Below are 16,734 nucleotides of genomic sequence, written 5' to 3'. Positions count from 1 at the left end.
TGGCAATTGATGCAGAATCATTTTGCATTGGACTGAACCCACATTTTCAACCAATCTGAAAGATGCTCGATGTGTTCATAAAGTAATGAAGTGCTTTACTAGAATTAGATTATATTTTCCCACAAAACAAATAGATAAAATGGTTATTTCTTCATACTTGCACGCAATAATTTTAACTTACACTTTCACCTCTCGCCTGGAAACCAGACCCTCCTGATCTTTAGCTATGCAGAGTCGACCTTGTGCCGCTTCAACTCTAGCACCATGGGATTTAGTTTCAGTCTGATCCACTGATGCCAATTTCTCCAGAGCTGGGTCCAGTATCAGATATCCACAGAATAAAATGGGTGGTTTTATTAGCTTACCCAGCGGCAGCTGTCTACCATCTACAGATAGCTACTGCAGGAAGATGAATGTAGATCCTCTAAAGGCCACACTTTAACAAAATCAGAGAAGGCAAGGATCGAGAGATCCTTCCATCACGGGACCGCAGAGGATCCTCTCAGGTATGTTCAGTTTGTGGAGCGGTGGACATGTGCCAGAAGAGCACTTACTACATGTAGCATTTCAGGTTAATTTGCAGTCAGGGCATAAGGATAACAGCTCTGACAATTTTCATTTTAAATGAAGATCAAAGAAGTGAAAAGTCCATTGAGCATCATGTAGGGTTTTATTTTTGCAAATCACATTTTATGAACTCATTTAAGGATGAGTTCATGAAAAGATTGAGACAATGCTTGATCACCACAGGGATTGCTGATAAATGTATCTGTTAGTGTTAAATACATATTATTGAGCAGGGCAACATGCTACAACAACACAAATAATAAATATTTCAGGAGAATATTAATTAATGTGTTCTTTCATGCAGACAACAATCATTCACCTGTGACGTTTGGAGTTTGAAACATTGTTTTTATTTTCTGATTCCCTGACAAGGACATTTCCTTTCCTGATAAACAGGATGGCAAGTGCTGCTGCGAAGGCCAAGTCACTCCTCACTCCGGCCTTAATTGTCTGCCGGAATGGAAAAGCTCCGACCTTTTTTATTCCATGTATTACTGCGATAAAAAAGAAGAGACAGAACGAGGAAATACGGTCGTCCTCTGGTGAGATATCAGCAGGAGGTGCCAAGAGAAAATATCAGGTCTGTTCCAAGAGGTTTCCCTTCTGGCAGCATTATGGGAACTAAGTTATATGGAATTCATTTATTGGGTAAGACACATGAAGGGAAGTGATAAGTCAAAGAGGCAATGGGAGCAATAAAATGATTGGACATGGATCAGATCATAAATTCTTGCTTGACCCTGTAGGCCTTTGTATAGCAAGTGCTATACAAGGGCACTTGCTATATCAGTCATAGTTTGACTGATTACTTTGGTCAGTTTGACTTCAGTGTAACAAAGTCTAATAGCCCTTTAACACCATAGAAACATATAGAAAAAGGAGATAATTATTTCACAGAAAATACCTAACACAACTTAACTCAAGTGTTATTTTATCCTTTAGTGTAAAAGTAAGGATGTTGCTCAGTCATGTCGAGGATGTTTCCGCTTCCTCACCCAGGTTGGTGGTCTCCAACTCACTGGGCCCTGGGGTCGCCTTGTTGGTGGGCTTCATGTACAACCGAGGGAAAGAGCTATCAGCATCAGGATTCTCTGGAAGCTTTGCCTTCATCATAGCAACTGGAAACAACAGCAGTAAGGTATCTTTACTATGTTGGTTACTTTTCAAACAAATTAACAACAAAACATACATGCATTAGTGCAAGAAAAAGTCTTTGCCTTTGCACTACAACTGTACTATCAAAAACAAAAAAAGGACTAGACAGAAGAATGCTGATTAGTTTTTCCCTCGAAGCTTGTTCCGGTCTTAAAGTGTGAAGATTAATTTTTCACATTGTTGGTTTCCAAACAGAAATTTTCAATTGATTTTGTTAGTTAAAGTTAAAGAAAATATAGATTCAAAACAGTGTAGTATACAGCTTTAAAAACAAAACACCTTTAAGTTTAAGCATCTTGTATTATAAGCTATTATACAAGTACAATTATACCATGGCATCATGGTATAAAGCACACCTCATTGGACTCAACAATGGAGACATTTCCAATGCAATAACATCCCATGTGTAATGTGTTTGAAGTCCTTTGGGAGAGTCTGGCTTAAAGTGTTTCTAGGACAACAACTCTTGGCTCACTGCATTGTGCTAAGTTTGGTGGTGGGAGGATTGTGGTATTGGACTGCTGGCCCATGACACTTCCAGTGAAAGAAATGTCTAATGCTTTCAGCATACCAACATGAAAATGGCTCCTGTATGATTAATGTGATTGTCCACCAGTGCACAAAGCAAGACCAGTAAAGACAAGGGTGAGCATAAATTAGAGGAGTGGTTCCAATCCAGATCTTCTCATCCAACATTAGTGTCTGACCTCACAAATTAGTTTTTCCTTTTTTTTTAATCTTTGGAAATGGTCAGAAATTCCCACAAACACATAAAATAAATATATATAAAACTCTCCCCAGGCTAAACTCCCAAAATAAATCTCACATGGAAACAAAAACAACTTTTCCTTTCAGGATTCATTTGATAAAGTACAATCCAAACAGGGCATGTTCCAAAGGTAAACATCCCACTAATGATAGTCATGTGATGATGCATGTAGTGCCAACAGCTGCACCTGTTTATGGAGCTCCAACCCTTCAGAATTTTAACAAATGACTCTGTGTCTGCTCTTTGCCCTTTGTCTTATTGTTTTTAGTTTCCTTCTCAGGCTAAATCCAATTTCAAACTGAAAAAATACCAGAAGACTTGATGCACGTTTGCTCCTTAGGTCAAATAAGGTGAGTGCAGTTGTTCCTGGATCAACTTAAAGAGCTTCCATACACAAGGGGGAGCTTCCCAAAATATTTTTTGCTCACACTCTGCTTCTGTCGCAGTGGTAAACATGGCTCATTTATCTGTGAGTGCTCTCAACCAAAACAACATGCAGCACAGCAAAACCACCACTGTTAATCATCTCTACCCTCCCTTCTTTCACTCCACTTCCCTCCCTTCCTAGTCCAGTTCATATTCTGCTAAAGAGGTCAGAAAATGATTTCCATTCTGGACGATGGGCCGGTCATACTTTTTACTTTGCACACAGGGTGTTGCATCATGCACACACACCCCCATACCCCCTCGTTTTTATGTCAGGTCAGCAGCGGTGGCAGTGATGGTACGGCACCACAGCACAGGAATTTTTAACGGCCTGCTGTGGCTGCAGTGGGCCCTTTTGTTATGTGGAATGTGTTAGTGTGGAGGCAACCTGCAATCATGGTGGTTTTTGGCAGTGTTGGTAAGAAACACAAGCAGCAATATAATCATGATTGAGCTGTAATATGCATATTGGAGAGGGTATGTTTGAAATAGCACACCCATAATATGAGATCAAACCTACGGAGAGAAAATGTGTCAGAGTTAAGAAGAAGTTTTGGATTTGTGAAATCTTGATGTCTTCAAAACCATCACAGAATGCATATCTGTGTGACAGAGTCACACAAATATGCATTCTCAGCTGCTGTGAATGAAGTGGGTGTTATCAGTTCATGATAATACTGTTTTATTTGTATTAAGCTCTTCCTCATATTTGTATTTGGTGGTTATTTACACAGAAGCTTTGCCACCAAAGTAAACAAAATTTACTTTGTTGGTAAATTACTCTTACTAGAAAGGGTCTTGCACGTTTAACATTGGAGAATCACTGATGGTGCACGGATTTCAATTTCCCATATAAATAATTAAAACTTTCACTGTAAATAACAAACCAGTGTAAATAAGACTACGAGTGCTTGAACTGACCAGAAGTTCCCATCGCTTTATTACTGTTACTTTCAGAGACTTTAATGTTTTCCGGATTAAATTTGATCAAATTAGTTTTCATCTAATTTTTTTTAATTGTGAAGGATTTTAGGGTGCAGTAAACGTTACTAGACACCTGGTTAAAAGATGACATTAAAACCACATCTATAATGATTAGTGAGATTAAACAGCAATCCATCCAATAATGCATTATATGCAGCATCGAATGGTTACTGGTATTAAAGTTTTAAAAGTTATGATTTCAAATTGCTTTAAGTTTTTCTTAGTAAAGTACTTTCAATGAGGTATCAGAGATCATTTCTCTCTGGTTAGACAGAGAGATGTACCGCTCCCTCTTCTCCCACCCGTTTCTGCACACTGCCAGTCATTCCTACACTTCTTCCTTGCATACACAAAAAACAAGTCTGTCTGTTTCTGAAATATTTCTGAAATATTTCGGTAATAATGGGTTGGAAACCAAAGAAGCAGCAGGGTTAAAGGTAACCCTGTTATCTCAAATGCAGGTTGACAACCACAGCAGATACCATTCATCCTTCATGCTAACGAGCAGAATAGCATAAAGGAAGAGGTAAGCATTTTCAAACTATTACTCAATGAAGTGGGTGTTTTCCTCAGTCTATAATTTTGGCCTGAGCATCAAAATAAATGTGTTTATAGAGCAGTAACGATCAAAATACAGCACAATTTCACAAGATTTGTCGCTATAATTCTCAAATGTAGGCAGTTAGATCGGGTTATGCATTCTTTTCAAAATTTTACTATGAAAATTTGATATTTTTCCTGACAGCTGTCATACAGTGAGAATCTCAAACCAGTCCATGTTTGATCAATTTTGATCTTTTATGGCTTCTTGTGTGCAAAAAACAATGAAAATCACATTAAAAGACACTTTTTTCTTGGTCCTGCACATTTCAAATACCAAAGATTAGCCTTTTTCCTTGAACCGTAATGCCAGTCACTCTGTCACACAGATATGCATTCTCAGCTGCTGTGTCTCATCCTTCATGTGTGCGAACTACAACTCTCAAACACACACATAGTCTTCTACTTCTCTGTCTTAATCCCTATGTAACGCCCTTCTGTCTTCACATGTACCCCTCCAACCCCCACACTCTGCCATCTCCATCACACAAACACACCCCGAGCCCTGCAGAGATTCTTTTTCTTTTTCATGCTGTGTCTTTATCTCCGCCGCTGGCCTCATTCTCACTGTGTGCCGCTGCCGCTGCAAGAATCCTCGTCTTGGTTTTGACATCAAAGCCGTGTTAGGATGAATATTGTATTTCTGCGGCAAATTAGGTGCATGATGGGGTTGGCAGTATTATATAAGCATGTCTTTGCATAATGCATTTACTAATACTTCTCTACTGTATAAACAACAACTACTGTCAACGACAGCAGTAGCAATATAGTCCAAGGACTGGTAATCAGTGACTAAAAGTGAGTGAGTGAGTGCGTGTGTGATTTGATATACCGTAAGGACCATAAGGACCAACTGCTCCTTATGGGGGTTGAAACCCAGGATCCATAAGAAGAAGTGCTGCTTTGGGTTTAGGAGGTCGGTTGAAAACTAAGTTGTGAATTGAGTTTAGTTTAGGTTTAGGGCAGGTCTCTCTGCTGAGAGAATCAGGGTTAGGAAAAATTTGGCGGTTCAGCGTAAATGCGTTTACTAAAACAAATGGACACAATACAAAGTCCAGAGGTTGTACAGGAGTAAAAAGATGTGCATGTATAGGTTTGCATGCGTATGTGTGTACCTTTGGCCTCTTGCCGGGCCCAGAAACGTGCAACCGTTGTGGTAATGTCTTTTTTCTCCCGCTGTTCCCTTTGCCATCGCCGTAATTCCTGCACGTCTGGCCGTGCTCTGACCTGACAACAAATTATACACGTTAACCACAGCAAATGTCACAATTAGCATTTAAATATATTAAGCTATTCATTACTAAACTGTTTCAAATATTCAGAATACATTTTTTTGTTTTGTTTTAGGCATACCACCTGAGATGAAAATCAGAGAAACTCAAAAACTTCTTACACATTCACAACATAGTCCTTATACCACTTTAGAGGTTTATCCTTTAAACAAGAGTTGTATGTTGTGTATTGTGAGGGTGCAGCTGGACCAAAAATCAGACAATGTTATAAAAATGGCCTGGTGAGTAGAAGGGAAGAAGCTATAAGTATAAAATGGAAGTGAAAAATTGATATCAGGAAGCTTAAATGCAGACAAGATGTGATCAATGACATGTGGACCAGGTGAGTTAAATCAGTAGAATGTTGATCAGCTGTACGAGAACCATTAAATTAACTTAAAATGTTTAAATGGATGTTTTAAAATAAAACATTTGAGTACTTCAAGTAGCTGATCTTCCATTTGTTTAACTGTTGAAAAACAGTGATGATTTGTTCATTTTAATGTCATAAATACAGCAATATCTTTTTTAATTACTCTCATACATGTAGCATTAATAAGTCAAAGTTATAACATGTTTAATATTCAGTGAACATGAATATTGACTGAATATTCATGAATATTGTGATTCTCTTGTTTCAAGTTGCTCACTACACATTTGTAAAAATGGTTTCCATTTAACAGGATACAAATCCCATCCAAAATTTATTACTATGCTGAGGCCATAATTGTAATGATTGGCTGCAACCTTTCTCCCTATTAAACTTTTGACCTTTGATCTCACAACAGAGGTTAAAATTTGTCCTGAATTAAAGCAGGAATGAATGAACGACTTCCAGTTATTCACCTTTGAGGACAAGTGATTGACTCTGTGTAACACCAAATGAAATCTGCACAGTAGAAGTCGCTTATGGGGATGGGAAGATTAAAAAAAGTGACACAGTGATGTGATGAAATAAACTTTGTGTTATAACTTTTACTGATAATAAAAATTAAATGCATGCCTTGCATACCTTATTTAGAAATCTGGGCTGCACTTTGTTGCAAGAGCAGGCTCATCTCATCACTCATCACTGTACGTCATACAAATCCTCTCAAAGATAAATTAGCCCATCTATCTCTACCCTTTTGTTATTATACAAGTAGTTATGTTACCAGGGAAACTACATAAAAAATACATAAAAATTCAGTAGGGATATTCAGGCCTGTCAGATACAGGATATATAAATAACATGAATAGAACCTGTCTGGCTACGTTACAGAGGCTAAAAGGTGTCAAAAAGTCACACATGTCCTTATCTGAATGAGTCAGATTAAAAAGACTTACAAAGCCGAGAAGAAGCTAGGTTGTCACCTATATTCTAAAACAGATAAAAATAACTATAGCTTCACAGAGCAGTTAGTCATTTTATGAGTCACTGTTAAGGCCCATGTCTGAGTATGATTGTGTCTGAATTGTGTGGCTGGCTAAATGGGTGAAATTCACACAGCCTAATTGTCAACAAGCTGGCTTTTGATGCATCTCCGACTTTAAGTTGTTGTTGACATGACTCATGCTGTTGTTCTTGGAGGAAACCCCTGTAGTTGTTTTGTGTTTGTGTGTGGGCTGCTGAGAGATTGACTGAATGTTTGCTGTTTAGGATGAAAAGGAAATGTCCCTGCAGGGCTCACTTGCCTATTCCTCTCCCACTAAAAAGGTTTTATCTTTTTTTCACTCAGAAAGATTTTCCTCTCTGCCTCTACTCCCCTTCAGCTCCTCAGTGGCTCATATAACAACACCTCAGACCCTCTTGAGATTCTCCCCACATCAATGTTTCATCCCTCTCTGTCCACCTCTGTCCTCTCTGTTTTGCATTCTCCACGTCTCCTCTCGCCCATCGTTTTACCCTCTGCTTCCAGTGAACCTCAACATTCTCTTGAGTGTCTGGTTGTGAGGCTACAATAGTGTTCATACTCAGGAGTATAAAAGTTGCCCTGTTATATAAGGCTGGCCGCGAGGCTGACGAATTGGTAAAACCAACCAAACCAGTGAGCTCCAACAGTTAATTCAATGGGTGTCATGGTGTCGCAGCAGCCCCAGTCCTGATGGGAGCAAACCATAGAAATGGAAATCAGGGGCGAGGGTCAGGACATGTGGGGGGTTGGAGCCGCTTGTGTTTGCTCACCATTGCTTGTTTTCTCTGTGTGTGAGACTGAATGTCAATTTTCTCTGGCTCCCTCCATAAATCTTATACCTTATATTGTGCTTCTGCTGCCGTAATCTGCTTCTAAATAGAAAAAACTATTAAATAGAAACAACTCCGTAGAAATAGGTCACACGTTTAAAATGCAGAATGTTTTAAGTGTGTCTATGACCGACAGATGAAAGAAGCTGAGCTGACTGAGAGGATTTCATATCCCGTCTGTGTGAATGAGACCAGCTTGAATAGTGGTGATAAGTGCTGTTTGGGAGGATAAGTGGAAAAAAACAAAAACAAAAGAACAACAAAGTTCTGGCACATTTTTTATGTCAAAAATTCATCTCTTTCCCAGTATCAAAGCACTTGGTCATTTCTGAAAAACATTTTAAAAAAAGAATATAATACTTCAGGATGAATTTATGGTGGATAACTTTACTGTCATATGGTTTGAAATATAAAATCCACAAACCAGAGACAGTATGGACAGAGAAGTCTGTTATTTATGGATGGAAGAATGAATATGGAATATGACAAGATGTACAGCTTATAGAAAATTCTTACATCAACTTTTTCATAGTTTTTCTGAAACAAGTAATCTTTCTGTGTACTATAATGCAGTCTCTGACAATAGCACCTGATCTCAGGTTACGGCTTTGGAAATTGATATTTTTTCTGATGTCATCCAAGTTGGAATCGTTTATGACTGTTTGCGGACACAGTATGCTGCTGTTGTGATCAATCGTGTCACTGCACACATGGCCAAGTTTAGTTCAGTGCCTGTGAGTCACTCCTCTCATGTTGTGTACAATGCACAGAGGCATGGATTAAAGTGATTAGAAAAATCGCCAGGACACTGTGAGGCCTTAGCCTTCCACATGCATTACTTCAGATGTAAAATGCTAACACGAGCATCGACACACACCACTGAACTGAAAAAGAAGAAGAAAATACTGCATGAAGACAGCCGCCAACTCAAGTCCCACATATATCTTCATAAAAATCACAGCAGTGTCAGCACAAGAAGAAGCCCTAGATAAACCACACTCCCACAAGTTGCATAACTCCAACAAACAATGTACACACTCCTTCTAACACACATGCTTCAGCTCTGCTGCATAGCCTCTCAGGCTGCTGTCCCTTGCTAACTAAGTTAATCATTCTGCAGCAGCACTAAGGTCTGTGTTTACTGCAGTACTATCACTAACATAGACAAGTCACACAGAGTCATCCACAAATCTGCTCTTCCCCTTCACACCTCATCCACCCATCCATGTTCTATTTGTTGCCCGATGCTTCCGTCAGAGTTCAACCAGCCCAGTGACCTGCAGTCTGATATGTGCCTCTGCAGACTTGAAAATATTTAGTGGCTCCAATACATTCCCACTGTTCTTTTTTTTAAAAGACTGACAGAAATTCTCTTTTTTCCATGGACCATATTGTGCATAAAAATCCCATATCATTTAAACGATGCCTTGAAAGGACCTTTGATATAAGTTAGTAAGTGGGCAGTAAGCAGAAGCAGACAGAATGGCTATTTAATGGACTGAGTGCCTGTGACATTTTTTCTGCATGAGTGTCGCTGCACGTGGTCAGTCAACTGACCTAATGCAGAAGCTCAGCTCAGACCTTTCAGCTATGGCTGCTCTTAGACCGTTGAGCTGGAATCCCAGACCTAATTCTCTGATCGACTACACTGCTGTCTGGCAGAGATTCTCTGGGCAGAGTGGGTGTTAATATGTCAAACCATCAATATCAGGTCATGTCAAATGAAATATTACTCAGCACAAAGAGTGCCCCATTTCTTTTTCCATTCTAAACCAGGCCTAAAAATTCAACAATGTTAAACTATTAAAATGAAAACATAAAAATACATAAAACCAAAGATTCTAAACAGGAAAAAAATGTGGATTTCTTTCTGTGTTGCTGCAAGATTTAGCAATGAATGTACAGTGGGAAAACCTGTTTTGATAATTTTTCTCATTTCTAAAAAAATGCATTTTGGGGTTATAGAAGGATTTATCTCTCTATCAATGCCTTTGGGCAAAAGCAAACATCTCATTTTGAAGTGAAGATAGCTTGATAAGATGCTGGTACAAAACATTATTTTAAGGATTTCAGTCTTTTTGTCCATATTTATATTTTGGAAATATACCATGAAATATTTAAAACTGTTGGTGAAGAGGCGGGGTATTTCTAACCAAACATCACACTGAAAATAGTGACCCGGTTTTTGAGTTTACAGTTGAAAAAGCCTCAGCATTCTTTAATGATAGCCCTTTTAAACTAGGGAGCCCATGACTCCTAGTGGATTAAGCAGGAATGAGAAGTCCATGAATTGCTTAATTGAATCTAACCATTACTTTCTTAGTAATAGATATTGGTCCTGTTTGCAATTTTTGGGGTTAAAACATAATTTATAATGCTAGATTTTCTAGATTTATTCCAGGGAAAGTTCTAAAAATATCACACACTGTGTTGTGTTTAATGAACCTACCTAGTGCATAATAAACAGCAAGGAATAGGATTAAAATTTGTCTTTGTTTCAAGTTATTTTATACACACATTTGTATAAGTTGTTTACTTTTTAGGGTGTTTTTATGTTTATGTTTGAAGAGTACCAATAAATTCCTCTGATACTAATGTGCAGCAGTAGTCTATAGAGAAAATAAACCTCTTAGCATAAGTCACCAAAGTCAGGTGATTAATAGTAGAGTGTGTGCATGCTAAATAAATCGTAATAAACATGACATGGAAACAGTGGAAAAAGACCTCTGAAACACATGAACACAACTTTATAGTATCAACAAGCTAACTGTAGTTTATTATACAACAGCTACACTGCTCCAACTCAGCTCACCACATTCGAGTAATCCTAATAAGTCTTAGTGATCATAAAAAGTGTCTGTGTGTGCAAGAGTACATGTGTGTTACAGCAGCAGGCATGGATGAATGGATTATGTCCGGGCTAAGGCACGTAGTTTAAAGAAGATTATGCAACATGTTATGGTCTTACGGCTCTTCCTGGTTATTGTGCTCATACCTCATAAACATTTTCACATATGTCTCATTACAGCAACTAACTTCACTGTGTCTTATTGATATGTTTTGTGATTATCCACCACATAACTGGGTGGTCAAAGAAAAATTACAATTAGAATTTCTTTTTAAACCAATAATCTGAAAAGTGTGGAGTGCTTTTTTTTTTTTTTTAAAATATAACTTTACAGAACCTTTCACTATAATTCCAGGTGCAGGTCATCAGGTTTATGTTTAAAATCAACTTGAGATATTTACAGACCTAAATTTTGATGGCCCGGACTTTGACTGGGCCATTAAGACACACATATATGCTTTGAACAACGTCAAAGCACATATGAGTTGTGTTTTAATGCCTACAACAAAGACTAGTTTCTTTGTTGTAATTGCTTTCCATTCATCTCCTACTTGCTCTTTGGTCTCAGTTGAAGAACGGCACCCCGTAACATAACACTGCCATTTCCATGATTTACTGTGAAGGATGACTGTATTCTGAATGATGTAAATACCTGAAATACTAAATAATTTGTGTCAGTCCATCATATAAAATCCTTGATTTGTCTGTCATGTGACATTATGTGAAAATGTTCAAGGCGTATGAATGCTTTTGGAAGGCCTTGTATATGCAGGAGAAATGAGACAGTGTCATTGTCTAGGTCATTGACGGGAGTTTTTGCGTGCGTGCGTGTGTGTGGGTGTGTAAATGCCAGCTTCACTGCCTCTCTACTACAGTTTGCAGAATTGCGATGAGAAAGATTAATTGTGATGGGATGAAAATTTAGCTCTGCAAAAATACTCTTGGTCTCTGCTTCCTGCGCTTTTGGCCAGTCTGTGTTTCTTAACCAGAACACGCATACTCGCACAAATCCATGTCGACAAGCACAGATAGACACAGGGAGTCAGTGCTGCGTCAGGCGGGTTATATAACAGTTTTGAGCGTGAGACTGAGGGGGAACAAATGTAGGGATCAGTTTGGGGGGCTTGATCATATACACCGGAGGAAAATCTCAACATCAGACAAGGATTTTTTAGAAATTCAAAAACTACTTGCCATTACTTGAAAATCTCATACAAATACTGATTTTAGTAAACATATATTACATGTAAATATATACGATTTATGTCTGGGTGGCCATAAATCATAAAGGTTCTGCAGGACTTGCACAACTTCACAAATTACTTTATACATCAACTCCGGTGATGATACACCACAGCCTCTGTCAGTATTCTGCAAGCCCAAAATATCCCCATCCTGCGAGTGTTTAATAAGTTGTGATCTTGCGTCTGTCAAAACCCCAATCTCTAACTTCCGACACTGACTGTACCGCATTTTTAATCCTTGATCTCTGCTGACAAAGCTGCATTTCCTTCCATCGAGCTTCAGTCTCTAATCTGACACTACTCTGCAACATCAGCATGCCTTCTTTCCTCCCCTTTGTTACCCACCCCAGAATTTTCCAAACATAGCTTCATCTTTTCACTTAATCCTTCCCGCTCTCCCCCTATCAACTCAGTTTCTCTCTTTGTTATGTGGCTCTGCCTCAAGATCTCTGGGGCTGACGGTCTGCAGTGCCATCAGTGGCCTTTCTGAACAGTCTCCTAATTCAGGGTAAACACACTCACTGTTGCCAGAGATGAACACCGCTGAAAAGGAGAACAGTGTCTCCCCCTGCTGGCGGTAAGAAGCATCCAGAACAGAAAAATTGCATCTGCACTTCCAGCAAAGCTTTTAAGGCACACACCCATAAATTCAGCTACATGTTTGGATCGGTTTGCTGATTTATTTAAAAGCAACTGCAGATGACATGACAGTTGAGACAAACAGAACACAACCCTTTTACTTGGCCTCACACCACAGAACATTGTGTTTATCTTTTGTCTGAGAGTGACGAAACTGCTGCTGTTTGCCTCTGGCTGCATCTGACTATTTATATCATGGCATCGCAGCACCCACACAGGAGGGAATTAAAGGCTGGCATCACCGATGACATAACCACGCCGCTGAATGAAACTACAGGCCCCAGTGTAAGAGAAGGTTTTTACAGCGAAATTGGATTATACAACAAGATTATGGTTGTGGGCTAATTTTCCCACAGGCAGGTCTATTATATTCTAACATGACCACACACACAGGGTCACTGCAGTCTTGTGGACTGACTAAGCTGTTCCTTTTCTGTTATAAAATGAACCTTTGTATGCACTTTTGGGCCATATGCATTGACCAACTGTCAATGGTCAACTTACAGTAAGTGAGTTGACCATTAAACAGCAGCAAAATGACTGGATTCTGTTGCAAGTTCATTTTAAAAATTGATTTCTGGAGATTCCCTTTGGTTGACATCTGTGTAGATAGACGAATTGACTTTTATTTGTTTGAGTTTTGGTCAGAACTGCCTGTACTATGAGAAAAACTGCATAAATTTTACTTTTATGGGCAGTGTGCAAGGAGACAACCGCTTAGTGCTTTAAGAAAATCATGAAGACCAGACTAGACTTTGCTGGTGAGAATTGACACCAGGACTTCTGCAATAATGTTCTTTGGACTAATTACACAATAGTTAAATTATGTGCACATCAGAATAGAGAACATATTTGGCTTAATCAAACAATAAAGCATTCCAGGAGAAAAGAATATGTATCAGCCTTCATAAAATGTGACTATCCTCTGAAGCAGGATGTGGGTGATGAAACCAACCAATTTAAATGAATGTTGCCGTTTCTTCCCACAAGAGTGATCAAATGTTCATGCAGACTTATGCGAGATATTTGATAATGGCCACAAAAATCATGTGAAGGTCCATCGTAGGGAGATTTATGTAAATGTTAGTGTAGGTGTATGTATATAATGTTAGCTTGTGTTGATAAACAATAAGGATACAAAAATATTCAAACTTTTGCACTCAATTCTTGCTTTAAAAAAATAGAATTCTTTGTTGTACAGCCATTTAATGTTGGAAAAAAATATTTAAATGCTTCATTAAGATGGTGTGATGCACCTTATATCCTCTCCAGAAAGACTGGACAATCAGGGCAGCCTCCTCCTCACTGAGCAGTAGAAACAAAGGTATGGGAGGCCTAGGACTGGACAAATACAAGACAAGAAAAATGAAGAAGAGAATATTGTAGGATATGATATTAACACATCAGAAATTAAATCATAGGCATTGCAAGAAGAAATGTAACCATGTTTACAAGATTGAAACACACTACTCTTTTTGACTAATATCCATCTTACCTGATTAAATATGCACAACATGAAAGAGCAAGTTTAAAGGTTTTTGAGTTCACATCTCAGTGAAAGGTGGTAAGACCCTCAAAGGAGTGATGGGCAGTGATGACAAAAAGGCAAAAACTGTCCAAGTATTTCCAGAGCTAACACTATCCCAAATATGTATATGTGAATGTTTGCATTATGTAAGATACTTACTGCTCCTTCAGCCAGTCACTGACAAAGGGAATGTCAAAAAAGTTCACTGGATCCTGTCCCTGCCTCTGGGGGTTATGACTGAGAACAAATAAGACATAGCATGAGCTCAGAAAGTTATTTGGCTTAGGAATGCAGTGTCGTATAAATATATGAGTGCAGGATTGTGGGGAGGGCTCTTACTTGTAGAGCCACTCAGTTAGGAAGTCACAAGGGAGAAATTTGGTCATTTTTCTCTGGAATAACAAAAACAATTTTTTGAATAATTATAATCTCTGTGAAGAAAAAGTAGACTTAAAAGTAAAACATACCGGTTTGATACAAACCCTATCATCTAAAAAAATATTTTAAAGTCATGAGATATGCTGCTGGGTGTTTTATAAGATAAAAGATTCTGCGATATTTATTTCACTGATGATATAAGTTGCAGAATGTTGTCTCCACAATATTCAAATCACTCTCAATAGTGTCAAGTTCTGCAGACTCTGCTCTGTCCAAATACTTTTTGAAAGCTGTGAAAAACACTTTTATTGGTTGTCGTCATAGCCGTGGCAGTAAACAATAAATGCACTTTTGGGTCAAATTAAACATAACATTTTTTAAATGTGTTTAAATATTTAGCGTGATGTTTATCAGAAGAAATGCAGACCTCAAAACAGTGAGCTTTCTGGGCTTCGCTCAGCAAAGCTTCAAGACCGGGTAATAACACAGGGAACACTATTTTCTCCAAGAACCGCTTGACTGGCCCTGAAACACATGGCTGTTAGTCTTTGCAAATACAGATCAGGAATGGAAGAATATTTCAGGCAGGCAGTAAATCTTACGTTCATTATTCTGTGGAGATGGTGTCGTTTCGGCTGTCTCAGCATGCTTCCGATGAGGAACAGCTTTCAAGTCACCAGTACCAGCGAGAGGTTCCGGATGAGCATCATCCACTGATGTCTAATAAAGCCATAATTACTCTAAACAATCTTAAAGCAGAAAGGATATGTTCATCAAGCACATTGTAAACAAATTCAATCCCTTTAAGCGATTTTTCCCAAACTTTCTCATATTAAAGTCTCAGACTTTATCTTTTCAAACTAGTCATATAATTTGTACTCCTAACAAGTGTATTTACTACTAAAGGGCAAATTGGTTCCCCTTAGAGTAAATTAAGCGGTCACACTTTTCAGAATTGTATTTGTGGCCTTTGAAAACCAGTTGTGTTGGTTTGCTATATGAAATCCCAAGAAACTTGAACTGTGTGATTACCTTTTCAAGGCACTAAAAGCTCACCTTCAGCTTCTGTTTAGGAGGACTGGGCTGCTCAGCTTCAAACTCTTAAAATACACACAAGCAATTCATTTTATTTACATTAAACTCAGACTTATATAGGCACATTCATCTTACCTTGGCAAACTTGTTCCCACAATGACAATTTAGCATCTGTGTGCTCCATTCTTTAGCTTGTGTTCATTAGCTGTTGTCAAGGAGTGCTGTTGCTAGGGAAGTGCGTAGAAGTCGACTTCCGATGTAAACATCATTGTCAATCGGAGCTAGCTTGAGGTATTTAGCATCATTTCTCATACAGGTTGTAGCTTGAGGTATTTAGCATCATTTCTCATACAGGTTGTAGCTTCAAAATGTAGCTTAGCATCCGTCCGTCCACATAGCAGCTGCTTCGTGGTCCAAATTACGAACTTGGATGCGGAAGTGACGGAAATGCTCCTCGGATTTTTAAATTATTCACGACATAAAATAATAAAATTCGCAAAGGGCATTTTAGTACTCCACACTTTTTATACAAACTACCAAGTGAATGAAAACTAATAAATAAATAAATAAAAATGAAAAAGACACACTTTAGCTATTCTGGCCATGTACCACAAGATGGAGACACATTGCCATTCATAAAAAAATGTATAGGACGTTGAAATAGAATCCAGTTGATCACGAAAATACATGCTCACTTTTTTTCTTTTCTTTTTTTACTATGATGACAGTGTATATTCTGCTACCAGAGCTTTTGCTTTTTAGAAAGTACGTCACTGTTTTAATACATTTCATACCATTTCTCTTGATCAATTTGTCATTTTGTCAGCCAGTCATTTCTGTCTAAATAATGCCTAATACATAATTCCTTCTGGAGTAAATTCTTAATAAATATTTTTTGTGCATTTTCCCCCCTGCTACATAAAAGATTTTTCCAATGAATATTTTTCAAATTCAAACTCAAATTTACTAAGTCAACTGAAAATAAATGAGCTATTCAAATGTCATAAGTTCCCAGTATCTACAGCTTTACAACTTTTTAACATTTTATATGCGTAGGCTTGATTTC

At 38.2% G+C, this 16,734-nt stretch overlaps 1 protein-coding gene across 1 annotated transcript; it reads right to left on the bottom strand.

Moving 5' to 3' along the window:
• Positions 1-679: 679 nt before the first annotated feature.
• Positions 680-16,092, bottom strand: iqck (IQ motif containing K). Its single transcript, XM_055035014.1, has 10 exons — positions 15,804-16,092; positions 15,690-15,733; positions 15,236-15,353; positions 15,061-15,158; positions 14,595-14,647; positions 14,415-14,492; positions 13,984-14,068; positions 5,617-5,728; positions 1,563-1,685; positions 680-1,061 (listed from the first exon to the last, which is right to left on the bottom strand). The coding sequence occupies exons 1-10, from the start codon at positions 15,850-15,852 to the stop codon at positions 883-885; spliced, it is 939 nt and encodes a 312-aa protein (XP_054890989.1). The 5' UTR covers positions 15,853-16,092; the 3' UTR covers positions 680-882.
• Between the last annotated feature and the right edge of the window lie 642 nt (positions 16,093-16,734).

This window comes from Poeciliopsis prolifica, unplaced genomic scaffold (genome assembly GCF_027474105.1).
Source record: "Poeciliopsis prolifica strain line A6 unplaced genomic scaffold, Auburn_PproV2 SCAFFOLD010, whole genome shotgun sequence".
Taxonomy (NCBI): domain Eukaryota; kingdom Metazoa; phylum Chordata; class Actinopteri; order Cyprinodontiformes; family Poeciliidae; genus Poeciliopsis; species Poeciliopsis prolifica.
The sequence above is the reverse complement of the archived record's forward strand: the minus strand, read 5'-3'. Positions and strand labels throughout refer to the sequence as shown.

Excerpts from the sequence above, each read along its gene's own strand:
- iqck (XM_055035014.1), bottom strand. The coding sequence starts at position 15,852 with ATGGAGCACACAGATGCTAAATTGTCATTGTGGGAACAAGTTTGCCAA. Across the intron at positions 15,734-15,803 it reads GTGGGAACAAGTTTGCCAAG|AGTTTGAAGCTGAGCAGCCC; the intron begins GTAAGATGAATG and ends GTGTATTTTAAG. Across the intron at positions 1,062-1,562 it reads GTTGGAGACCACCAACCTGG|TAATACATGGAATAAAAAAG; the intron begins GTGAGGAAGCGG and ends TTTTTATCGCAG.